At 32.7% G+C, this 26,205-nt stretch overlaps 1 protein-coding gene and 1 pseudogene across 6 annotated transcripts; one reads left to right on the top strand and one right to left on the bottom strand.

The window, feature by feature from the left end:
- The first annotated feature begins 2,379 nt into the window (after positions 1-2,379).
- Positions 2,380-4,488, top strand: LOC137833510 (benzyl alcohol O-benzoyltransferase-like; annotated as a pseudogene).
- Positions 4,489-7,060: 2,572 nt separating this feature from the next.
- On the bottom strand, positions 7,061-22,517 carry LOC137831755 (uncharacterized). Of its 6 annotated transcripts, XR_011084478.1 has the most exons (21): positions 22,372-22,512; positions 21,338-21,444; positions 20,747-20,813; positions 20,443-20,601; positions 19,379-19,444; positions 19,192-19,281; positions 18,736-19,041; positions 18,491-18,588; positions 16,816-16,851; positions 16,617-16,737; positions 16,247-16,483; positions 15,910-16,005; positions 15,716-15,781; positions 10,782-10,820; positions 10,514-10,648; positions 9,706-10,067; positions 9,132-9,225; positions 8,723-8,914; positions 8,058-8,181; positions 7,787-7,831; positions 7,061-7,532 (listed from the first exon to the last, which is right to left on the bottom strand). XR_011084478.1 is itself a non-coding variant. In XM_068639561.1 (20 exons), exons 2-19 carry the CDS (start codon positions 21,355-21,357, stop codon positions 8,083-8,085), a joined length of 2,283 nt encoding a protein of 760 aa, XP_068495662.1. In that variant the 5' UTR covers positions 21,358-21,444; positions 22,372-22,512; the 3' UTR covers positions 7,061-7,532; positions 8,058-8,082. The 6 variants fall into 6 exon arrangements, 3 of the variants coding, with proteins under 3 accessions (XP_068495662.1, XP_068495661.1, XP_068495663.1); XR_011084477.1 differs by lacking the exon at positions 20,747-20,813 and having other exon boundaries at positions 22,372-22,515; XM_068639561.1 differs by lacking the exon at positions 7,787-7,831.
- Between the last annotated feature and the right edge of the window lie 3,688 nt (positions 22,518-26,205).

The raw sequence follows: 26,205 nt of genomic DNA, 5'->3' as shown, positions 1-26,205 counted from the left end.
TTTTGTAATATGCTTGTAGAAGTTATCTGTCTTGATTCAATGTTTTAGACTTGTGCGGTGGGAAGGTTATCTTTTTTGATGCAGGCTCAACTGTGGGGAGCATAATTTTTTCCAGTAAAAGGGAGTAGAAAGAGAGGAAGTACATTGAAGGAAGAGGAGTTGTTTCATTATGTTTTTATTGTTATGTAAGGTGGAGGAAGAGGAATCACTTTTTTTGTGGGGAGGCTTTGGCATGAAGATGAAGACTAAGCTGGAAGTGGCTTTAAGATTAATGTTTTTTATAAGAATTCCTGAACTGGTGTAGCTACGAAGGGTTATTCCACTATATGCTTTGTTGTTAGTCTGAGATTGGAATTGTAATCTAGTAATAGGGCTCTATTCAGCCATTGGTTTTTAGTTGGGATGTTTGGGTACAACTTTTAGGAGTAGCTAAAAGAGAAAGGGAAGTCTGAAGTGCGTATCTATACTAGGTATTAAGATACCATTATGTTGGTGTGAAGACTATTATGCAGGCTGCTGGGGTTGTTTTTTATTGGAGCCAATGTGTGTTTGGTGAAGTAGTTTATTTTAAATAGCTGGTAGAATTAGTTTTATGGTTCTTTGTATTAGGATTGAGATACCCCTAAAGTGTCTCTATTTTAATTTAATTAATTCTTTGTTGAAAAAAAAATATATATTTAGAGTTTGTTATTGGGGAGTTTCTCATCTCATCTTAGAAATTAGTGATTTATAAGTTTTGAGAAAGAAACAAAGGATGTAATTGTTTTAATATAATTATGTTTATTGTGTTATAAATTTAAATTTGTTTAATATATTTTTTATTGTGAGAATAATAATATACATATAATAATAATAAAAATAAAAAATATAAATACACACAGATATAATAGTGTTTGTGTTTTCGCTAGTTTGTTATAATGATAATAAAAGAAAAATTGTTGGTAGAAAATTTCTTATGTTATCATGAAAGAGAATGACTTATTTTACACCAAAGAGAAATATACTTTCATTAAGAGTGTTTTTAGTTTGAAAAATATTGCTTTCAGCACCGAAAGTTGAAGGTGATTAGTTGACAAGTGTGATTTTACTAATATAATTTTAAAATTATTTATTTTAAAAAAAAATTCTAATTATTATAAATTGAAGGAGACCAACTTATAATTGTGATTTTACTAATATAATTTTAAAATTATTTATTTTATAAAAAGTTGTTTCTCTATTCAATTGTTAACAAATAACTTATTATTAACAATAACTTATTGTATACATAAAAAGTTATTTCTCTCTCCACCTGTCAACGGTAACTTATTTTATTGCATACATAAAAAGTTATTTCTCTCTTTGATTGTCAACTGTAACTTAATGGATAAACTTAATGCATAAAAAATTATTTCTCTCTCCAATTATCAACGATTGTATACATAAAAAAGTTATTTCTCTCCAATTATCAATGATTGTATACATAAAAAGTTATTTCTATCTTCAATTGTCAATGATAACTTAATATATACATAAAGTTATTTTTCTCTCCCATTATCAACTTATTGCATACATAATTTTGAAAGTATCAAAACTCTTTATGAAAAATGTATTTCGAATTTATTGCTCTTAAAAAACGTGTTTAGAAATGGAAAAGTTTACTTTAACACCCACACATTAAACCATACATCTGACAGCCAAGTTAATTATAATAATATAATAATATTTTTAATTAAAAATAAAATAAATATAATTAAAATAATCATTTATTTGTGTGTAGAGTGTATATATTTTATTGTAGGATAATGATACATCCATATTTTTTTATATAATTACGTTAGAACTCTTAATATTATTATTTTATTATTTTTTATATTATTTAATTAAAAATTTATTTAATATTATATATATTTATATTTAAACTTATCACATCAAACATCAAGAATTATACAACTTTTTCAAAAACATCATTTCCCTTCGTATTAAAATATCACCACCCTTTCTAATTTATTTGATGAGAACCTATGTAGCACAGATACGGATACAGACACTGACACGATGTAGACACGAAAATACGCATAATCTAAAAAATATAGGATACAGGGACACGGATCTATATATTATATAATTTTGAATATAAATTGAAAAATAAATATTTATGTGCAAAAGTATGTTTCAAATTCTTTTGGAAGCAAGAAGATATTTTTCATGACTGGTTCAAAAGAATTTATTCCTTATTTTTATAATTATAATACAAATTTATACAATAAAATTGAGTTTTTAGAAAATTATTATATTTATACCTTTTAAAACTATGTTAGAACCGTGCTAGAATTTTCAAAAATCCAACAAATATTCTTTTAATTGAACACTTCACCGATAAGTGTCCTACGAGTGTTAATGACAGAGAAAGACCCAGTTGAAGTGATTCGGCAAGCACTGTCGCAAACACTTGTCTTCTATTACCCATTTGCAGGTAGGCTTAGGGAGGGACCTCAACGCAAATTAATGGTGGATTGCACTGGAGAAGGAGCCATGTTCATGGAGGGTGATGCTGACGTCACACTGGCTGAGTTTGGTGATTCTCTCCAACCTCCATTTCCATGCTTTGATGAACTGCTGTACGATGTTCCTGGCTCACAACAAATTACCGACACTCCCCTTCTACTCGTACAGGTTCACTACGCACACTCATCAAACTAGAACATTTTGATTCATTTTTTAGATTTTTTTTTAAATTTTAAAAACTGAAATTCTGATATAATTATATGTTACTTCCAAATTAAATTCTGTCAAAATCCACCATGTTTTGAAATTTGTTTTTAAAAAATAAAATATAAAAAACAATTCAAATGTGCTTTCTAGTCTAGATTTCAGATCTATTGAATTGGGAGTCTTAGGAATTCAAATGTGCTTTCGTTTTAATGAATATTATTATCATTTGTTTAATTTTATTTTATGTTTGATATTAGTTATCTAAAATCCATGATGAGTAAGGGAAAAAAATTGTTTTAATTTATAAAATGTAAGTTTCACGGCTTTCCACTGGTTTTAATTTTAAGTTGATTTTTGGTTGTAGTTATCTGCAGTTAAATTTTTGTTTTATCCCTTTAACATTAAAAAATTATTTTAATTGAATAATATTATTAATAAATATTTGTGTTGCCTATCTAAGAGAATATTAAAATTCAGATTAGAACTTTTTATTAAAATCTTTAAATTCATTTTAATTTAAATAAATATACAATAATTTATGGCTGAGATAATCAGTGTAACTCCTATTTTAATACTGTTGAACTACATTTTAAAATCTTATTGTATTTATTATTTACTTATTTATTTTTTAATGCAGAAGTTATGGTAAGTACTCTAATAAAGTAAAAATATTCACAACTTCAATTTGGAGAAGAAATTGTTAACTAACTCTCAAACTCAGATAACTTAAATAAATGCTCGAGTGACACACTCTAAGTGATTACTTATATATATATATATATATATATATATATATATATATATTAATTTGGTAATGGATGTGAGAATTTAATTAAAACATTTATAAGTAGCTTGTTTCTTTTAGTTATTGAAGATGGAACATAAATGCAGGTAACACGACTTAAGTGTGGTGGTTTCATCTTAGTCGTTCGCTTCAACCACACTATGTTTGATGGTTTTGGTTACCAACAATTCATTAACGCTTGGGCCGAAATAGCTAGAGGAGTAACCAAACCTTCCATTGCACCAGTATGGGGTAGGGAACTTCTAATGGCAAGAGATCCACCTCGCATTACATTTAACCATCGCGAATACGAGCAAATCCAAGATAACCTCCCTTCTTCCAACCACAACTTGATTCAACGATCATTCTTCTTTAGAACCCTCGACATAGCTGCACTTCGCAAATTGATTCCCCAACACCTTCAACATTGCTCCACATTTGATCTTATCACAGCATGCCTATGACGGTGTCGCACAAAAGCAATGCAAATAGAGGCAGATGAGGATGTTCGCATGATGTGCATAGTCAATGCACGTGGTCGGTTCAATCCTCCACTACCGGATGGTTACTACGGCAATGCCTTTGCATATTTGGCGGCAGTAACGAGTGCAGGAAAGCTTTGCAGAAACCCATTTGGGTATGCGGTGGAGTTAATAAATAAAGTGAAAGGTGAGATGAAAGAAGAGTACTTGCAGTCTGTTGCAGACCTGATGGTGATGAAGGGACGAAGTTTATTATTCACAACTGTGAGGTCTTGTATTGTGTCATATTTGGCACGTGTGAATCTTAGAGCAGTGGATTTTGGTTGGGGTAAGGCTGTGTATGGTGGAGTGGCCCAAGCTGGGGCTGGGAGCTTTCCAGGAATATCGTATTTCTGCTCGGCTAAGAATGGAAAGGGAGAAGAAGGTATAATATTTTCGATTTTCTTGCCTGCGGAAGCTATGGAAAGGTTTGCCAAAGAGTTTAATCACATGCTTTGCAACCAAAATCAACCTCAAAGCACTTTATAATGTCCACCCTAGGTCATTCTCATGATATAGAGAAGAGAAGTAGATATAGTGTGTTATATCATTATTATGTATTCTGAAGAACATTGTACTGGTTTGTTGTGAAAAATATCAATGGACTTTTTTTTTAGCAAATCAATGTTTTGTTCTTTTAAAGATTGACTAAAGAAGGATAGAGATTGGTGGAACATGGTCCTGAGTTCATGTCAGTTATATTTATGATTTTGCCTTCATCGTTTGCTTGATTCCACTTTTTCATTGATATTTGATACTTAGCACAATGTGGTGTCCATGTATGTCAATTGGAAAAAAAATTATAAACAACGCTCTTACACTTTGTCAATAAAAAAAATTAACATTCTTGAACATGGGGAAATGAAATTTTTTAATTTGGTCCTTATACATGAGAGATTTAAGTATTTACAACATAATTTACTACAGAATAGGAAAAATATTACACATGCTTACTATTGTTGACAAAGTTAGTTTTTCTCTAAATTTTATATTTGACTAAAAAAGTATTAATACTTGGAAAGTCTTCCTTGCTTGCTCATAATGGTTTCTGCTTCGTTTTCTCTTCTTACATTGTGTTTGTTTTTAGATATATGCAATGAAGAGGGAGGAGGAGCAATTGCTTATTGTGTTTGTTTAAGTGGAGAAAAGGATGAAGGAGAGGGTGGGAGCATTTTTTTTATTTTTCACATAAATGAAGAGATTTGCAATGATACTACATACAATTTTTACATTTTATCCACATACCTTTTACATACATTTTCTAACTATTAATAATATAAATTATTCAAACTATTAATAATATTAATTATTTTATTATTATTATTATAATTATAATTATATATACAATATATAAAAATAAATATTACATAAATTTATTTAATAATTTTAAAAATATTATACTATTAATAACATATAATTATAAATAATAAAGATAATAAAAATATTATAATATCAACAAAACATGTATAGTTATATAAAATAAAAAATATATATAATAATAAATATTATTTTCATAAATTTTAGTATATTTAATAAATTTATTTCAATTTAGCACAAAAATATTTTCTATTATATTTTTTAAAATTTTATTAAAAAATACAAGTAATTATGAATATTATATATTAGAAAAATTAATTAACTCAAATCTAAATAAAAAATATATCATAATTCATTCTTTAAATATTTTTTAATAATATAGATAAATTTATAAACTTACATTTTATACCTTTAAAATAATTTTTAAATTCTCTCCCAACTATCACATCACTCACAAATCTCATTAATATTGTCTTTGGATTAAGGAGAGGATTATTGAAGAGAAAAGAGAAAGAATTTGTGAGGATCAAAGATGAAGTGTAAGGATTAGAGAGGTTGTTTGAATTGAGGAATGATAGAGTGAATTTGTGATGATAGTTTATTGAAATTTATAAGTGATTTGATAGTTGAGAGAAAATTTAAAAATTATTTTAAAGATGTAAAATGTAAATTTACTATCCTTATTATTACAAAATATTTGAATAATGAATTATGATATATTTTTTTTGTATAGTTTGAATTAATTAATTTTTTTTAATATATAATATACATAATTACTTGTATTTTTCAGTAACAAATAAAAAATTAAATAGAAAATATTTTTGTGTTAAATTGAAATAAATTTATTAAATATATTAAAAATTATAAAAATAATATTTATTATTATATATATTTTTATTTTTATAACTATATATATTACTGATATTATAATTTTATTTTATTATTTATAATTATTTTTTATTATTAATAGTATAATTAAAAAAAAATTGTTAAATAAATCTATGTAATATATAATTTTGTATATTGTATATTATAATAAAATGCATGTCCAATAATATTTGGGTAAAATCCAATAATCCTACATAGAAAAAACACATTTTTTCATTTTGTGAAGATTGAAAAATCACTCTCATCACCTCCATCATCCACTCCCACACTCTCAAAACCCCTAAAACAAACAGAAGAAACACTCTCTCCCTCTCCTCCCTCCTCATACCTAGAAACAAACACAGCATAAATCATTATCAGAAATCCACTTTATCATTCATCAATCCAAACAGTCTCACCTATCCTCTCTAATCCTCACAACCTACAAATTTCCTGCCAAATCCAAACCGAGCATTAGTATCTCTTAGAACATTAATAAAATGAGAAAACTTACACCTCTATCATTGCAATATGACTTGTGCTACCAATGGTAGCTTTAAAATATAGCAGGCACCAATAGATTAAAGTAAATATCGCCTGGGGGCAAAACTACCATCCACTATGCTAATATGCAGTTTCCATAATTAGCATTTATTCGCTCAACAAACATACATAAAATAAAAGCATAGCTACAATTATCAGAAGAATATGATCATCAGTCACAACCTTTTTAGTATAAATTCGAAATATAAACCATTGAGTAAACGAAGCCATAGCTACAATCAACAGCGTTACAGTTTCAACTAATAATGCCTGTCAGTGGCCAATTATCAGAATTGCATATTGAGTACACTCAGACTGGATATCAAATGACTAATTTGAAGAAATGAGAATAATATTATTAGCAATTAACAATTAACAAAATTTCACTAAGTATATATGCACCTGGACAACATAATTTATATGGCCAGATATTTAACGCACAATTCAAATTTACAGTGTTTTTGTTGTCATCTCTAAATGAAACTACCTGATTCCTGAAAAGCACCCCACTATGCCAGTATGATTCCTACTAATTCTCAAAAGAGTCAATTAAGAAACCTTCTTCATGCCAGATGCAGACGATGCCGTGTCCAGCACAAGTATGCCTGCCGGCTAGATATAGCTCAAAATTTACAGTAACAAATCTCCACTAAAGAAAAAACTATCAAAGCAGCTTTGGAGAATGTCACTAAATTTGGTGATAAATGACGGCTCAAAATTTACAAATTCCTATAATACCACAATTCAATGCAGGTAACCCAAGAAGAATTCGTGCCCAGAAGTATTTTACATAATCACAAGAAAACCTGCAAGTATTAATCATAATTCATTATAAGGTCTGCAATGCTTTCCAAAATGGCAAACATAAATCATATATATATACACACACATATATCCCACTAGGTGATGCGTGTATTGGAAAAAACAAAATTCAGTATACAAAGTGAAAATATTTTTCTTCCAACTTATTTTTCTTCTATATGTAAAACTTACGTAAAAGGTGAGAAAGCAGAAGAAATGGTTATGCAATGCATCAAAATTTAAAAGTTACTTGTGGTACCAATAATGAACATTCAGACATGGTTAAACCCAACTTTCATCCAATCTGAAAGAGAACAAATTATATATAAAAATTAGGCTTTGTCAACAAAAAGATCACTTATATCAACATTCACATCATTTAAAAAAGAAATACTATTCTAAAATAACTATTTCCTCTTTCCAGTTGGCAGTAAATAACATTTACAGAATACGAAAAATACAGGAATGAAAATTCATAAAAGCATTAATATCATATTGTAGCTCAGAAAAGCCAAGTTTCAATTACCCACCTCTGATGCATCATGCAATTTGTAGTCACCTGCCTTGAACTAGTCTGTAATTCAGAACCAAGTCATCTGATTTCTTCCATATATAAGCTCGCACTGTGGCTAAACTCATTTCAGGAGACAGCACCTGAAAATAAACCAAAAAGCTAGTTGGCTAAATGCACATTATTTTAATGAAAAATAGCATATCATACAAAGCAAAGCCAACAGTGAACCAAATAAAACATTGAATCAATTTGGGACAAACAATCTTTAAAAAATTGCAATCATCCTCAAACCAATCAAAGGCATACATAGTAAGATAAAAAAAAAAAAAAAAAACTTGCTTAAAAATATGAAATTGAAAAAAAAGTTGGTAACACACAAGAACAGTCAAAACTAGACATCAAATATAAGCAATGTGATCTATTTTAAGACTTAAATACAATACTCAAGGCTGAACAAGGAGTTTAGACAATATCTTGTAATTGAATTTTGTAATTACCGGCCTAAATTAAATTGCTATGTCAGATGTTATCTTCAGAGAATATCATAAGATGAACAGATTTTTGGATTTCAACAGACTTTCTCCATACTTAAATTCTTAACCTACTATCTACACTGTCATTAATTCTTAACCTACTATCTACACTGTCATAAGATCGCTTATAACAGAACATATTGCTTGCCTGGTCGTTGCACAATATTTCAACAGAAGGTTTAAGCTTTTGCCAAGGCTGAAATCCAGATCGAAAAGATCCATCGCCAACTACTTGATGCTGTGACTGTGACGCAGCAAGACCAGCGGAAAAACTAGATTCAGCATTTAAGCTATCCACAGGTTTGTCAAGCACCATCTTCTCTATTACATAATTAATAACCTAAACCAACCAAAAGAAGAGAAAGTTGATCATTCAAAAATGCATCAGCATCCGTGAGAAAAATGTGTACAGAATCTACACATGCATGCACGCACAAAAACTCAAAACAAATAATACTTTTGGAAAGCATGATAAAAGGCATCTTAACAACACATCCAAATATTATTAATGCAATTATTAGCACCAATTGTCAATTAATATAAACATAAAAGCTTACTTTGTGAATTCTTAATATACGTGGGGCACTTAGCTTCCCTTGTGTGAGGATCTGGACTGAAGAGCCTTCACAAGGTTGCAAATAGAAACTGCATCTGTGGTTATCACAAAAGAACATATATCAAAGTGAGCATACGTAACTAGTCTGAGATTACATCATACTCCGATTCAAATTCATAGACATGACCATTGCTAATCTATATCTATAAAAGTAAGAAAATAATTTAACATGATCATGGAAATAAACACTAGAAGTACAAAATAGGTTTGAAGATACTGTGTTGTTGAGTACATCGATGATTCCAAGTCAACAGATACCACAGAATTAATAGAAAGATAGATTCCTTTGACTTTTTAACCATATATCAATTGATGTCATTTACAAGAGGCATGTTAAGTACCACCATATTTTTTTTCATGTGATTAAAAAATATTAATCATCAGAATTAGGAAATTATGCTACATTAACTTAATAAACAAATTGTCACAAGCATGGTTTAATACTTTCAACTACTACCATGTGTTTAAAAGCAACCTTTTAAGGAAGGATAAATTGAAGAGGAAGGTAAACTTACTTAGTATTTTCTCTGGGAGGTAACCGATTATTCAAAACACAGTCCAGACACCACCAGGGGAAGTCTTTATCATCCTTGGTTCCGTCTAAATCAGTAGTTTTTTTCCTCCATGGACCTCCATGAGTGCCCTCGGTAATAATGGAAGGTGGGGAGGTAACTGAGAATTCAAACGGAGGATAAACCATAGCATCATTATCAGAACTACCATCAACCTCAATTCTTGAATGGGTACTACTTCTTGAAGCAGTATCCTTTCCAGATAATAACTCCCCATTAGCTGGAGCTGAGGATCCAGATCTTTGCTTTCGTTTTCTCAACCAAGAAGCAAGTAATCCTTTAAGGGTTTCTCGAGCCAAATTAACCTGCAAAAAATACCAGGCATTTATGAATTGTTGATAGAAAACTAATGAAAACATTTTCATTGTCATTGTATTATTTCTTGAAAGTTGAAACTATAGAAGAGCATAACAGAACTCGGCCAATGTCAGTTCAACAGATCATAAAGAAACTTAAATACTTCCACCACGTCCACTATACTAGGAATAGTGACAGGAATCATTTCAGATTGAGTAACAATTCGGAGAAAGATAGTTTGATGGTTATGTGCCACTAAAATGGATCCCATGAAGATAAATTGGTTGACAATTGCACAAGACTAGACATCAACTATAGCCAGCAGTAGCAAGTAAATGGTTGCATAAAAGTAGACAATAATTGTTACAGCATACCAAAAAATAGGAGAAAAATTAATATAATCAGGAATTTAAGATCAGGCCAGGTACATCACTCGTGATAACAAAGTCATTACCTTATCATCTTCAGGCTTGCCTACGATATTAAGATCTGCTGAGTACATCTCTGCATGAAAACATTGGGGAGTGTCTAAATGAACTGACAAACTTCCAAGCCTGGTATCCACGGTGAACCATGCCGGAATGCTAACCTAAAGCAGCATCAGAAGAAAATTAAAAGTCAGCTTGAATAAAAAAAAACTACTGGAAATCATTATGTTTTCTTACCAACTAAAAAATATAATTATTAAAAATGGAATCCATGACTTAAGTTGGTAATCGTACCATCTCAAATAGCTCTTCCTTTTTGTCCTCAAACGAAACCTAGATAGATAGTCCACAAGAAAAGCATGAGCTATTAGGAACACATGAGTCCTATCATCAGCTATAGTAGAAATTTGTGAAAATATAACTCATTGCAGCCAATCTACTTCCCTATCAAATAAGATTCCCATGTGTTAGATATTATTAGATATAATTAGATATTATTTGATATTATAGATATTGTTAGATATCTCATATTTATGTAATGGGCTTAGCCCATATGTTTCTTTTTCCTATATAAACATAACCCTATGTGTTCAATATACACAAGGGATTTACCCTATTCTTTCTTTTCTTTTAATATGGTATCTAGAGCATAAGGTTAGAGTTTAGGGTTTAGGGTTTAATTTTTATTGGTGAATCCACTATTCACTGGAATTTTCCAGCCACCACCCCCACTGTCTCGCCGGACCTTCGCCGGACCTTCACCGGACCTTCGCCGGACCTTCACCGGACCTTCGCCGGACCTTCGCCGGACCTTCGCCGGAGACGCCGCCGGAATCTCGCCGGAATCGCTGTCGGAGCCTTCATCTTTGTTGCTCCCGCCAATTAACCGGTGACTGGATTTGTCCTTATCTTTTATGGCTTCTTCCGCTTCCGCTGCCACTATGGCTTCTTCTTCAGTCATTATGCCGGATTCATCTATTTATACTAATTACGTCAATGTTCATCTTTCCATTGACAAATTGGATGGAACCAATTATGACACTTGGGCATCAGATATTAAATTATGGCTTAAGAGTCAAGGTTACGTTGATCATCTTACTCATCCTACTCTTGCTGAAAATGAGGTTGTTCGTTGGTCAAAAATTGATGCTCAATTATGCATTGTTATCAAATCGACCATTCACTCATCTTTAAAACAAATTTTTCGTACCTATGAAACATGTTCAGAAGTTTGGGAACAAGCAAAATTATTATACACCAATGATACTCAACGTCTTTATAGAGTGTGTCAAAATCTTCTCACAATTGTTGCTCCCAAACGTCTTGATGGTACAATGGCAGAATATCTAGGTAAACTTCATGCTCTTCTTCATGATTTTAATGAGTTATTACCTCCTGCCTCTACTCCTTCTCAAGAACTAGAACAAAGATCCAAGTTCTTCATGTTATTGGGTTTACATGGTCTTCCTGATGATTATTCTCACATTTGTGATCAAATTTTGGGATCTCCTATTGTGCCCAATTTTACTTCCACTTGTTCTACCCTTTTGCGCGTGCCAGGTAAACACACCGCTGATATAACGTCTCATGTTGATGACTCTTCTGCTTTAGTATCTCAGCATAATGATCGTACTCGCCCTCACAAGCCGGGCAAAGGGCGTCACAAGTGTGACCATTGTGGCAAACTTGGCCACAAAATTGACAGATGTTATGCCTTACATGGTCGTCCTCCTAGATCTGTTGCGGTTGCTCAAATTACCCCAAGCCAGCCTGCTATTTTCAATGAATTTCTTAAATGGTATGAGGATCGTCAGAACCCTAGTTCCACGGCTTCTGTTGCACATTCAGGTACATCTTTTGTTGGCCTCACTCACTCCACTTCCCATGGCCCTTGGGTTCTAGATTCAGGTGCCACTGATCACATTACTGGTAATAAATCTTTTTTCTCTTCCCTATCTACTACGGGTTATTTACCTTCAGTTACCATGGCCAATGGATATAGGGTACCATCACATGGTGTTGGTACTATTAATCTTTTTTCATCTTTATCTATTGATAATGTTCTTTATGTCCCTGGGTCTCCATTTAACTTATTATCCATTAGTCGTCTCACTCGTTCCCTTGACTGTGTTATTTCTTTTACCAAAGATTCTGTTACTTTACAGGACCGGAGTTCGGGACGGATGATTGGCACCGGATGTGAGTCTCATGGACTTTATCAACTACAGATCTCTGCACATGTTGGCGCAATTATGGATTCTCCATCTCTCATTCATGCTCGGTTGGGTCATCCTAGTCTTGCCAAGATGCAACAGCTTGTTCCAAGTTTGTCTAATGTGTCTACTTTATCGTGTGAGTCGTGTCAGTTAGGGAAACACATTCGTAGTTCTTTTCCTCGTAGTGTCTCACAACGTGCTTCATCTCCTTTTGCCTTAGTTCACTCTGACATTTGGGGACCAAGTCGTATTAAGTCTAATTTAGGATTTCAGTATTTTGTTACTTTTATTGATGATTATTCAAGATGTACTTGGGTATTTTTAATGAAAAACCGTTCTGAGTTGTTTTCTATATTTCAAATATTTTACAATGAAATTAAAAATCAATTTGGAATTTCCATCCGAATTTTGCGCAGTGATAATGGACGTGAGTATCTTTCTCATTCTTTTAAAAATTTTATGGCTTCATGGTATTCTTCATCAAACTTCATGTGCTTATACACCTCAACAAAATGGGGTAGCTGAGCGTAAGAATAGACATCTTGTTGAAACAACTCGTACTATTTTAATCCATGGTGATGTTCCTCAGCGTTTTTGGGGTGATGCTGTTCTTAGTGCATGTTATCTCATTAATCGCATGCCATCTTCAGTTTTAGATAACAAAATTCCTCATTCTATTTTATTTCCACATGACCCTCTCCACTCTTTACCTCCCAAAGTTTTTGGGTCCACATGTTTTGTTCATAATTTTAGTCCTGGTCTTGATAAATTATCTCCTAAGTCACACAAATGTGTCTTTTTAGGGTTCACTAGATCACAAAAAGGATATAAATGTTTCTCACCGTCTTTAAACCGTTATTTTATTTCAGCAGATGTCACCTTCAGTTAATCTTCCCTTTACTTTAAGTCTTGTCCTTCTCCTTCAATTTCTTCATCTAATCAAGTTAATATTCCTCTTGTTGTGCCTAGTGCACCTAACAATTCACCACCGCCGCCAACTCTTCAGGTGTATAGTCGTCGTCAACCGTCTCATCGTCCATCAGCAGACTCTATTCTGGTGCCAACACCTCATCCCCCTCCGGCTCTTATAGTTGAACCTCCGACTGTTGAACCTGATCTTCCTATTGCTATCCGTAAAGGTATACGTTCTACTCGTAATCCCTCTCCACATTATACTGCTTTGAGTTACCATAGACTATCTCAACCCTTTTATACCTGCCTTTCGTCTATTTCTTCTGTCTCCATTCCAAAATCTGTAGGTGATGCCTTAGCCCATCCTGGTTGGCGTCAGGCCATGCTTGATGAAATGAATGCGCTTCAGAATAATGGAACTTGGGAACTTGTTCCTTTACCATCTAGGAAATCTGTTGTTGGTTGCAGGTGGATTTTTGCTATCAAAGTTGGTCCTGATGGTACTATTGATCGTCTCAAAGCTCGTCTTGTGGCTAAGGGTTATACCCAAATTTTTGGTTTAGACTATGGTGATACTTTTTCTCCAGTAGCAAAGATGGCCTCTGTTCGCTTATTCATAGCTATGGCTGCTCTTCAACAATGGCCTCTTTATCAACTGGATGTTAAAAATGCTTTTCTTAATGGGGATTTGCAGGAAGAAATTTATATGGAGCAACCTCCCGGTTTTGTTGCTCAGGGGGAGTCTTCTGGATTGGTATGTCGTCTTCACAAATCCTTATATGGCCTCAAGCAGTCTCCTAGGGCTTGGTTTGGAAAATTTAGCAATGTTGTTCAACAATTTGGTATGACTCGCAGTGAAGGCGATCATTCAGTTTTTTATCGTCACTCGAGTGCTGGGTGTATCTATCTTGTAGTATATGTTGATGACATTGTTCTTACAGGCAGTGATCACCATGGCATCTCACAAGTAAAACAACACCTTTGTCAACACTTTCAGACCAAAGATCTTGGCAAACTCAGATATTTCTTGGGGATTGAGGTAGCACAATCCAATACTGGTATTGTTATCTCTCAAAGAAAATACGCATTAGATATTTTGGAGGAAATTGGGTTGATGAATTCGAAATCTGTTGATACTCCCATGGATCCCAACGTCAAGCTTCTACCCAATCAGGGGGAGCCTCTTTCAGATCCTGAGAAGTACAGGAGATTAGTTGGAAGATTGAACTATCTCACTGTTACTCGTCCTGATATTTCCTTTGCAGTCAGTGTGGTGAGTCAATTTCTTAATTCTCCATGTGAAGATCATTGGAATGCAGTCATTCGTATAGTGAAGTACATTAAAGGCTCTCCTGGAAAAGGTTTGTTATATGGTCATAATAACCATACTAAATTCGTTTGTTATTCAGATGCTGATTGGGCAGGATCTCCATCTGATAGAAGGTCAACTTCTGGTTATTGTGTCTCCATTGGTGATAACTTGATCTCTTGGAAGAGCAAGAAACAAAGTGTTGTGGCAAGATCTAGTGCAGAAGCAGAATATAGAGCTATGGCCTCGGCTACTTGTGAGCTTATTTGGCTTAAACAATTACTTAAAGAATTGCAATTTGGAGAGGTTAGTCAAATGACACTGATATGTGATAATCAGGCTGCTCTTCATATTAGCTCAAATCCAGTTTTTCATGAAAGGACAAAACATATTGAGATTGATTGTCATTTCATTCGAGAAAAGATTATATCAGGAGATATCAAGACTGAGTTTGTTAATTCAAATAATCAATTAGCAGATATTTTTACTAAACCCTTACGAGGACCTAGGATTGATTACATTTGTAACAAGCTGGGTACATATGATCTATATGCACCAGCTTGAGGGGGAGTGTTAGATATTATTAGATATAATTAGATATTATTTGATATTATGAGATATTATAGATATTGTTAGATATCTCATATTTATGTAATGGGCTTAGCCCATATGTTTCTTTTTCCTATATAAACATAACCCTATGTGTTCAATATACACAAGGGATTTACCCTATTCTTTCTTTTCCTTTAATACCATGCATGTTAGAAAATGAAAATTCAATAAGTTGTCACCTTTCCGTAATCTTCAATCACAACACCTTTGGTAATCTCCCATAGCTTCACTGAACCAGATGCATCCTATACAGAGAATTATTAACCAGTTAAGAAAGTAACAGAAAGGATATTAATTTCACACAAAAATGGATGACACAATGGAACTATCAATATGCATGGCACAAAAAATTACCAGAAAACACCACTATTACCTTCGTCAACACATGCCTCTTATTATTCAAAACTTCATGTTGTACTATTGCAGGTGTACCCAGGATAGTTAAGGTAGGTTCTTTATATACAGGAACCTATTAAAATTATTAATTTTGACAACAAAAGGACAGTTATTAGTTCTGCAGAACAGAAAGAACCAAAGAAAAATATTTTCAACAAAATTTGTTAAGACAAATTGTCATATGCACAAAGTGGAAGTACTAATATTAGATATGTAAACTAACACGCTTAATACACAGATGTTCATATGCAACTGGTATGAGTACTCAGAGCAATGTCAGATGGTAATTATTTTCAAAAATGCATGTAACATACAGGGGTAGATCCTTCTAGAGACACTCTTGCCCTTGAAAAAGACAGGTTTCCTGCTAAAAAGGAATTGCCTCTTTGGAAAATCTTTTCAGGGTTGCATCCTTCAGCATGCCATCTGCGAACTGAAGAGTCTGTTGATGCAACCCATATGTTATCATCATGCAAAGCCAATTGAAGAATAGGGTGCTCGCCGGTGCAGAGCAAACTACTCTCTCTAGTTTGCAAATCTGTCAAGTATAACTTAGGATATAAAAGAATAGTGCATTAGAAAATGAGGTTCACAGGTTAAACGTAAAAAGGAGATGTCAAGTTATGCATAATGTAATAATAAAAAAATAGTTTGATGTTAATCTTGATGGAAGATTGCACTCACTGAAAAGTCTCTCCCTCCACTATAAACATGACTAAATGTTGGGGTGCTGGCAAGTGCCCAAACTGAATCTGTATGAACAGCATAAGAATGCACACATCTCTGCTGACCAATATCCCAAAGCCTATCAGGAAAGATGGATTATTAGTCAACCAAAAACAAAACAAATACAAATGCTTATAACTCCATACACGTGCATTACCTTATCATAGAGTCTGAAGATCCTGATAAACAATATCTGCAATAATGAAAATCGGAAAATCACAGCTGACTTGTTGGAGAAAACATATTTAATTTAACAGGATATGTTGGGTAAGAAGGAAAGAAATAGAGTGTGAGGAAATGAGTAGAAAAGAAAAGAACACAAAATAGGTGAGAAATAGAGTAGAAATTGATGTGATCATATGAAGAGGAAGCACTTCAAGGAGAAGATGAGAGGTTGGAAGGAGAAGATCCTTCTCAAGGAGTTCTTACAAGGGATGTGGCAAAAGAGAAAAAGGATGAAAAATAAAGAAAAATTTCAAAGGAAGATTTACTAGGAAGCTGAAAGAGCTTGAACAGAAAATTAGAAAGCATAATACTTTAAATTCATTTTGGAATTTCTAGTATACTTTAGTGGTTTCTATTTGTAACTTTTTGGAAGTTTTTAGAATATTCTAGTAGTTTCTAGAAGGCTGGAGATGAGCACAAGAAGTGGGAAGATACATGAACTCACTTAACTAACTCCTCATTGAGGAGGTTAAGCAAGTTCATGTACCTAACCACTTCATCATGTGGAAATTATAACATCCTCCACATATCACCAGCAATAGTACACACCACATGCAAGATGCATTCGCAATGGGTTGTTATCTTTTCTTTAAATGTTTCTTTGGATGGTTCTTGAACCCCTCTCTATCCATAAATAAAGGGATTCTCCCGTGTAATGTTCACACTTGAAATTGAATGAAATATAATTTTGTAACATTTTAGTGTCTTGAGAGTATGATACTTTTCTTGTGGTTCTTATCTTGAATAGTTTCTTCAAGTGGTAAATCCTCTTGCACTTTAATTTTTCATTTTACTTATTATTTTCTTATGGAGTTTGCCGTACCTATCATCAATGCAACTACATGGAGAGTTCTTTTCTTTCTTTGAGTTGAATAGATCCTTCACAAGTTCAAGAGGACTCCATAAAACATGAAGGTTGTTTAGTTGAAGAGAATTTACTTTTACAATGATATTTTTCTTTTTTATTATTAATATTATTTATTTATTTATTATCAAAATAAGGTTTGAAAAAAAAAACTCAAGCCCCCATATTGATTATGGGCCCTGCATAATTGATTAAGGGAGTGTTTTATAACTGGAACACCCTTATCACAACATAATGGATTATGTTGTGCTTCATGACAAATTTCCCAACTTTTCTTTGTTGTTTTGCGTGCAAAAATAAAAGTTGGTCCCATGCTGATTATTTTTATTGCTTCACACTTCTCCCTTACCAAAGTACCCACTTTCGTTCTTTCTTTTTCCCTTCCTTCCTCTTCCCCACTTTTTCTCACTTACAAAACTCACCCTTAACAAACTTATCCAATGAAAAGATACATGACTGCATACAAAGAAATGAAAACCCAACAGAATTTCATCCACCATATGATTGACTATTAAATAAGTCCACTGTAACCTAGCCAACGGAAGTGATAAGTTATTCATGTTAGTTATTACCTATATGTTGTGGGAAAATAGAAATGTCAAATGAGAAAGATCAATGCAGAGAGTATGAGAGAATTTTGATATTAAAAAGATTACCAAAAGGAGGGAAAGCAAGTTACCAACTTTAAAATATAAATGTAAACTGAAAATTGCAACTAAACTCGGATATCCACTCCACAAACCTGCCGCTAGAATCCAGAAGCAGAGCCCTGATGTTATCAGTGTGCCCTCTTAGCTTTAGGGTCTTTGATCCTGACCTTGTGTCCCAGACACGAACAACCTAGACAACCCAAGAAAAATGGAAGAATAAATAAACCATGGTCAGAGACAAATTCCCTATAACTCAAGCTACTACAGTGCAAACAAACCAACTCTAACATCAAAACACTAAGAAGCCTTGACAAGTAGAGCATATGGCACATTGTACCTTTTCTGTGCCTCCAGAGACAAGAATTGTTCCACTTTCATTCATAGCCAAAGCATAGACAGAATCTTTATGGCCTTTGGCTGAAATTGGAATATATCCCTGAGTTTGAGTAGTGTGCATAGACATATTGTCATTTGAGTTAATAGTACGCAAGCTTGTCAATGGTAGTAAGTTGCCAGAACCATTGATACCATTTGAAGATTCATCCCCCGTAGCATCATTACTCTTAGAGACAGGAGCAATGGCAGACTCGATATCCCATATAAAAACCTCCCCACCAAGGCCACCAGAGGCAACAATATTGCTCTAAAAAGCATGACACTATTAAAGAATCAAAGAATGGACTTGACACTGATAATTCAACCAAAGTATCTATCCATTTCAATGTGGAACATGCAGAAGTAATAAATGATTTTTTCTTATGCACTTAATAAGAAACATAAGATTGTACATTACATTTTTTCCTGCTGCTGCAAGACAAGTAACGTAGTCTGAGTGTTGCCGGAGAGTCCTTGTACAAGTTCCAAAGGACAAGGCATTCCATAGCTAACATATAAAAAGGAGTAAATAATTATGTAATTACTGGAATAATTTCAGAAGAGCAAGTACTAGTCGGAACAAAGAAAGCTAGCAATTAACAAACCTTAAGGTTTGTATCTGAAGAACAAGAAACGAGTGTACTATCACCAACAAGAACAGCATCATTAACCTGCAAGATTAAAATAGCATTTACATATTCAATTAACTTTAATGCTAATGAAACAGCCAAACAGGGATTTGGACTTTAGGGAGAAAACATAAAAGAAGAAGAATGATTATAAGTTCAGGAACGTTGATATATTGAACAAAGATTGCAGAATTTTTCTAGTAACATAAATTAATTAGAAAAAAAGGGGGATATTTTAAAGGAAAAAATGTCCAGGATACATTGCAGGATATTATGACTTTTACAATATAAGAGATGGAAATGTGACAAAAAGACAACCTAAAACTGAAGTTAAAGAATACAGTGATAATTTATCTAACACAAACAACACAATACAATACTCAATCAAATTTAGTTTCACACTTACACTTGCAGTTTTAGAAATTTTTGCACATGAGAACCAATGGTTTTTCATTGCCTTTTCCTTTTAAACCATATCTTTTCTAATAGAATTAAGCTTGTTAAACTTCAAGACAAAAGAACGCAACAAATCATTATAGACTGGGTGAAAGGATGTCTGATGAAAAATTCTACAATATAAAATAAATAAAATTCTATATCAAATTCAGACCATTACAAACCTACGTATGAAGGTGAATACTAAATATCACAACTCATCTTAATCAAAACATCAAATACAGCCCCCACAAAATCATAACCAAGATGATAAGATCTAAAGAATAAGGCATGCACATGGCATGGTCAATTGTTTTCCTATGTCACATCATATATTTCCTTACACCTTTTTATCTCATATCTGAGATTGAGCATAAAGCTTTTATAAAAGAAAGCATTATTAAAAATGTAACAGAAGTCCATACAAAAAATGCCTTGTGCAAGAAAAACCGGAAGGGGTAGGGGATCCATTGCAGATAATGCTTAATCAAGTAATCAAGATTTAAAAAACATGGTTATCTAACAGTAGCTACTATATTAGAACTAAGAAGTAAACAAAAAAAATGGAAGAGAAGAAAAATAAAATGAAAAATGAACATAAGTACCCAATCAACATGAGATTCAAAGGTAGCCGAGCATGTTGCTCTATCCACATCTAGTACCCATCGTTTTAGCCTGCCATCTCGACTCCCAGTGAAGAGATAATCAGACCCGTCAGATGATACAGATGTAAGTAAAGCCAAACAATTTATTCCTGCACAATGCTGCAGAAAAGAGTCAACTTAGAAGTAATTCTTGACCGTGCAACCAAGAATACTATCAAAATTGAAAGAATTTCAACCAAAACAATAAATCTTGATTTAAAGAAAATCCATACAATAACACCTTTCACAGCAAAATGCTAAGTACCTGGCAGAAAAGAAGCCAAGTGCTATATGAACTATAAATGAGGCTTTGATTGATCAGAAAGTAAAATCTAGGGAAAATATTAAAAAGAAGGTCAAAATATGCAAACCACTAAATGGGTCAACGTAAATAAAAGACAAAATAATATTACAAGGTAGGGAAAACCTCCATCTTGATCTTTATAGGAACATCAATTTGGTCCTCCAAAGGTGATCACGATTCACGTCCATTTGACTCTCAAAGAAAAGGTTTTAAAATCAAACTTGAGAAAATACTGTTTACTAGGACCCAATTGACCCAAATATTCACACCAGGGCACCATTTAACGTCATTAACCTTTCGAGGAGAACATTAAGTTTAAAAATCTTGCAGGGACCAAAGTGGGAATTCACCATATAATTTGAAGAATATTTTCCATCCAAGTAAGAAATAATTGTGTTCATTAAAAACATCCAATCAAGTTCAACTATTTAAAAGATAAACACAAATCAAATAAAAATTTTGCAACGATAAAGATGCAACTAATAGAATCAAACATTGAACTTGTCTATTTCCCTGGAACAAATAAAATACATAAATATATAATGAGTTCACCTTAGTGTCGTCAGAATCATTCAACACGTAGGTTAATCTCTTCTCCTTGCGAGGACGAGTTGAATTGTTTCCATTACTAGCACTACCCACCCGGTGCATTGCCGAAACTGAGATGTAAATAAATCACATAGCTTAAAAAATAACCCAGGGAATAAACTGAGATAGCAATGCCATTAACAGGAATTCTACTTAGGAGCATTTCAAATTGCATAAATAATAAAAAAAAATGAAGCAGTTTATGGATTATGACCATTTATTTTAAAAAAAGGGAAGCTTGCTGTGCAGAAAAACTCTCTCAGGGGCACATTTAATGACAGACACATCCAAACCGTATAATGTGAGAGCTCCTAGAAACAACCATAAAGAATTATATGTAACAGTAGATAATTATTATCAAATATTTTCAGCTATCATAAAAGATGGAGCTTAGTCGTCTCAATATCCCAAATATTAGTACTAAAATCTACAAGTCCAGACGTAGTTTTTCACATTTACTAAGGGGGTAATAGTCATAGCTTCAAGAAGCTAATAGTTATGGGTTCCTTGTCTAACTTCTCAACAGGTTCCCAAACACTCTACATCATTTCTTACAATAACTCCTAGTCAACCTCAGAATCCAGGCAAAGTTCAAAGTCGTTCTTCCAACACTGTCTGAATCTGAAGTCAAAGCATAATCGCGTACCAAACGCAGCGAATACTCAATGCAAATCAAATAAAAGCGCAGAGTTACGTAATCAATAACCAAATACACACCTAAAAGTCATAACATAGGAACACGAACACGCAGAAGCTACCAAAAACCCCAAATCATAGACAGAATTAACGGAAAGGGAGGAAAAAAGAGAGAATAAAAGATGAGGAAACGAAACCATAACCCTACGAAGGCAATCAGAAGGTTAAACAGTTCGCAAGAGGTATAAGCTAAAACAGAGCAATTATGAGATGCGATAAATTGGTGTGTGGAATTGAAAGAAGACAAAAAAGGAAGAAAAGTAAATGGAGTTGGAGAGGGAGAAAATGGAAGAGGAACGAACCGTGATGAGTGAGGAATTGGGAGCACTTGAAGTGGTTGTGTTCGTTGCAGTGGCGAGGTTTCGTTTCAAGGTTAGAGAGAGAGAGAGAGAAGGGTGAGGTAAGGTGAGGACAGCGAACGTGGGTGTAAAAATATGGGCATTGAGATTGGTAGATCCTCTGACCCGTTTTGAGCCTTCTTAATTGAGGGTAAGATGGTCTTTACACTTGTGTTGTGCTTATGCCCGATGATGTTAAATTTGCGTTTCATTAAATAAAACTAAACGGATTATCTTTTTAAAAAATTTAACAGCATATATTTTAAGGATGGATAAGTTTTTACTTTCTAAAATGGGATTAATTTGTTCCTTTCATTTTTTTTAAATAGTTTTTCTAACATTAAAATAATATGATTTTAATTTATAAATACTACTTTTAAAGGTTTTTTTTTAAATTATGGATGTAGGATAAAATCTGTTTTGAATTCATTTTAAATTCCGTGTTTAGAAACTCTTTTTTCAATTTTAAAAGACTAAATAAACTTTTTTCTGAAATTTGGGAAACCATGGTCATAATTACGTCGAGTTTTAGAAAATATTAACTTACTTAAACCTTTTTTAAATGCTATTTATTTTATTAAGTGTGATGGTAGTCATTTAATTAAATTGATTAAGGTTGTTATGATAACTTTTTCTATTTTGATGATATGGTGTATGAGAAAATTATGTTAGGACTATCTCGATAGTTAAAGATTTAACTTGTCTAGTGGAAAATTCGTCTAAAGTTTCAATGAATAATGATATATTGGATTTCATCGTGATTAAGTTTTTTGGTATTAATACTCGTAGTGGTAAAGTTTTTTGTCTTCTTCCGGTTAGATGGGAATTTCCTTTTCCATACTGGGTTAAAATTAACATTGATGGGCAACTAGAGGGTATTTGGTCTTGCTACTTGTGAAAGTATTTTTCGTAGGAGTATGATGGAGTTTATTTGTGTTTTCCCTGCGTTTCTTGAAGTTCAGACTACTATGGTTGCTGAGTTTTGTGAAGTTATATATGTTATGGAAGAAACTCAAAATATGGGGCTTACTAATGTCTGGCTTGAATGAATGTGATAATGTCTTGGTTTGTGTTGTATTTACAACTGTTAGGCCTAATGTTCCGTAGATGTTTCATAATCGATGGAATATTTGTCTTAATTACTGTAAAAATCAGGTTTATGGTTACTCACATTTTTCGTGAAGAGAATGTGTGTGTTGATAAGTTAACTAATTTAGGATTTATTCAAAGATAATCATTTCATTGGTATAATAAGTTTCCTTTTAACCTGTTCTTAAAAATCTTTATGAATAGGTATACTTTACTATGTATAGTTTTTGTTAACATATGGGTTTTGGTCTAGTCCTCCATATTTTATTTTACTTTGATAATATTTTTTTCATGGGATGACAGATGATTATTGTTATTTGAGGTGTGAGTCTAGCTGAAATGTTTGCATAATAATGTCTAACATGAAAGCTTTTATAAAAAAAAAAAAAACTTTTTTAAGTGCGCTTTAAACATTTTTTTTATTAATAAAGAGTGTAGTTGATCAAGATATTTGTTATAACTCAATTCCTATATATAAAAAAAATATTATTTTCTTTAATTAATTAAAACTTATTAAAAATCACACATTTAAAGAATATATTTCTTATTTAATTCTGTTGATTTTGTAATTTTAATAAATTTTAGCTAATAAAACTGTATGTATTTTTTAATAAAAAAAATTAAAGAAATTAAATACGTTAAATAATAGCTTAAGTATTTAAATAGTTGTGCTGTGAATGTAAAACTATTTATGAAAACAATAGATAAATTTAAGGGCTTAAATATTTGGATCTGAATAGAACAATGTGGGTATGGAACAAGGCAAAATAGTTTCAACATCAAGTTTTAAGACTAGTGTTTCCGTTTTGAGTCGTGTTTGATGTCAAAGTTTTGGGAAAGTTTTGGAAAAGGAGAGTGACGTTCAATGAATTTGGAAATTATTAATTGGAGTAAAACAAACATCCACCAACCCTTGCATAGGTTTATGCAGCGTTATGGTTAAGGCCTGGTTTTCTTAGGTTTGATCAATGGTGTTTTTATAGGTCATCAATTTATCCTTTCTTTTAGGTTTTGGGCTTAAAGTCAATGCTATTTGGTGGTATGGTTCAGGTTTGATCTTAATAATATTATTCATGGTAACTTGTTGGTGGACTCATCAAGATAAAAATAATTAATAGATGAATCTTGATAGTGCTACTAAAGTATTTCAAATTATTTTTAATATAAATCATAATATTAAAAAGGTGTAATTAGTAATAAATATAACAAGTAAAAGATTGGAAACTATATTTCATGTGGGTACTATTGAAAAAGTAGAAACTAGCAAACAATATATTAAAATGAACAATGATAAAAGTAAAAGGACAAAGTGGCTTGTTTATATTAGGATATCCCCACTTCTTGGTTTGAATATTGGTGTTTATTGTGGATAGGTAAATGATATGTCATTTTCATAAATATGAGTGATAAGAAGAACAATAACACAAGAGGAGGGAGATGTGGTATCTCAAATCTTACAGCAAATTATGGAAAAATAATGAAAGAAATGTGCAAGCAAAATGAAATAGGGTGGAGAGTCACAAATGCCTATGATGAGGGTTTGAGGAGGAGAACCTAATGGTGTTCAGGGACCACCAAGGAACCAATGACTTCAAATTACTTCATATTCTCCTTTTTACATTTTTCTACTTTCCAATTAATTGGTGATAAAGGATTTTACATTATATAACAAAATAGTTTGACCATATGCATTGTAATTACCTTCACTATTTTTTAAATAAATTAAAATTATTATAGTTTTTAGGGTTTTTTAGTAAACAGGTTAGAGTTCGAGGATATATGGAGATAAGGACAACCTTTAAGAAAGGATATATCGATAAAACATTTGAACTTTACACCAAGTTATCGTCGCCAATCTTCACGTTTGATAAGGTCATTGCCAAGTCATCGCACTTGGTAGGAATCATCGCAAGTCCTCGTACTTGGTAGGGTCGTCGCCAAGTTCTTACGCTTGGCAAGGTCATTGCCAAATCCTTGCACTTGGCAAGGTTTTCGCCAAGTCCTCGCACTTTGTAGGGACATCGCAAAGTCCTCGCACTTGGCAGGGTTGTCGCCAAGTCCTTGCTTTTGGTAGGAGTTGTCACAAAGTCCTCATGCTTGGTAGGGTCATCACCAAGTCCTCGTGCTTGATATGAATCATCGTTAAGCTAAGTCTTTTTTTTAAGACTCTCATGTTAGGGATCATTATGAATCTTGACATCTCAGTTAGGCTGACACCTCAAGTAACAACAATCATTTGTCATCACATGCAAAAAAAAACTATTAAAAGAAAGGAAAATACAATAAAATATGGGGAGACTATACCAAAACCCATATATTAACAAAAATGGTCCCTAAGTAATCTATACCTATTAATAAAAAACTTTAAGAAAAGACTCGTTGGAAGTCTATTATACCAATGAAAATACTCTCTATGAATAAAGCTTAAGTTAGCAAGTTTATCGGCACATGCATTTCCTTCACGAAAAATGTGAGAAACCCTAAACCTGATTTCCCACCATAGTTAAGGCAAGTGTTCCACCTATTACAAAACATCAAAGGAACATTAGACATAACAATAAATGCAGTACAAACCAAGTCATAAACTAGTACGACTCATCTTTTGAGTTTGTTCAATAACATGTATAACTTCATAAAACTCTGAAACCAAAGTCGTTTGAACATAAAGAAAAGCATAGAAACCACCAATAAATTCATTCATACTCCCAC

Source organism: Phaseolus vulgaris, chromosome 6, assembly GCF_000499845.2.
Source record: "Phaseolus vulgaris cultivar G19833 chromosome 6, P. vulgaris v2.0, whole genome shotgun sequence".
In the NCBI taxonomy this organism is placed as follows: domain Eukaryota; kingdom Viridiplantae; phylum Streptophyta; class Magnoliopsida; order Fabales; family Fabaceae; genus Phaseolus; species Phaseolus vulgaris.
The sequence above is the reverse complement of the archived record's forward strand: the minus strand, read 5'-3'. Positions and strand labels throughout refer to the sequence as shown.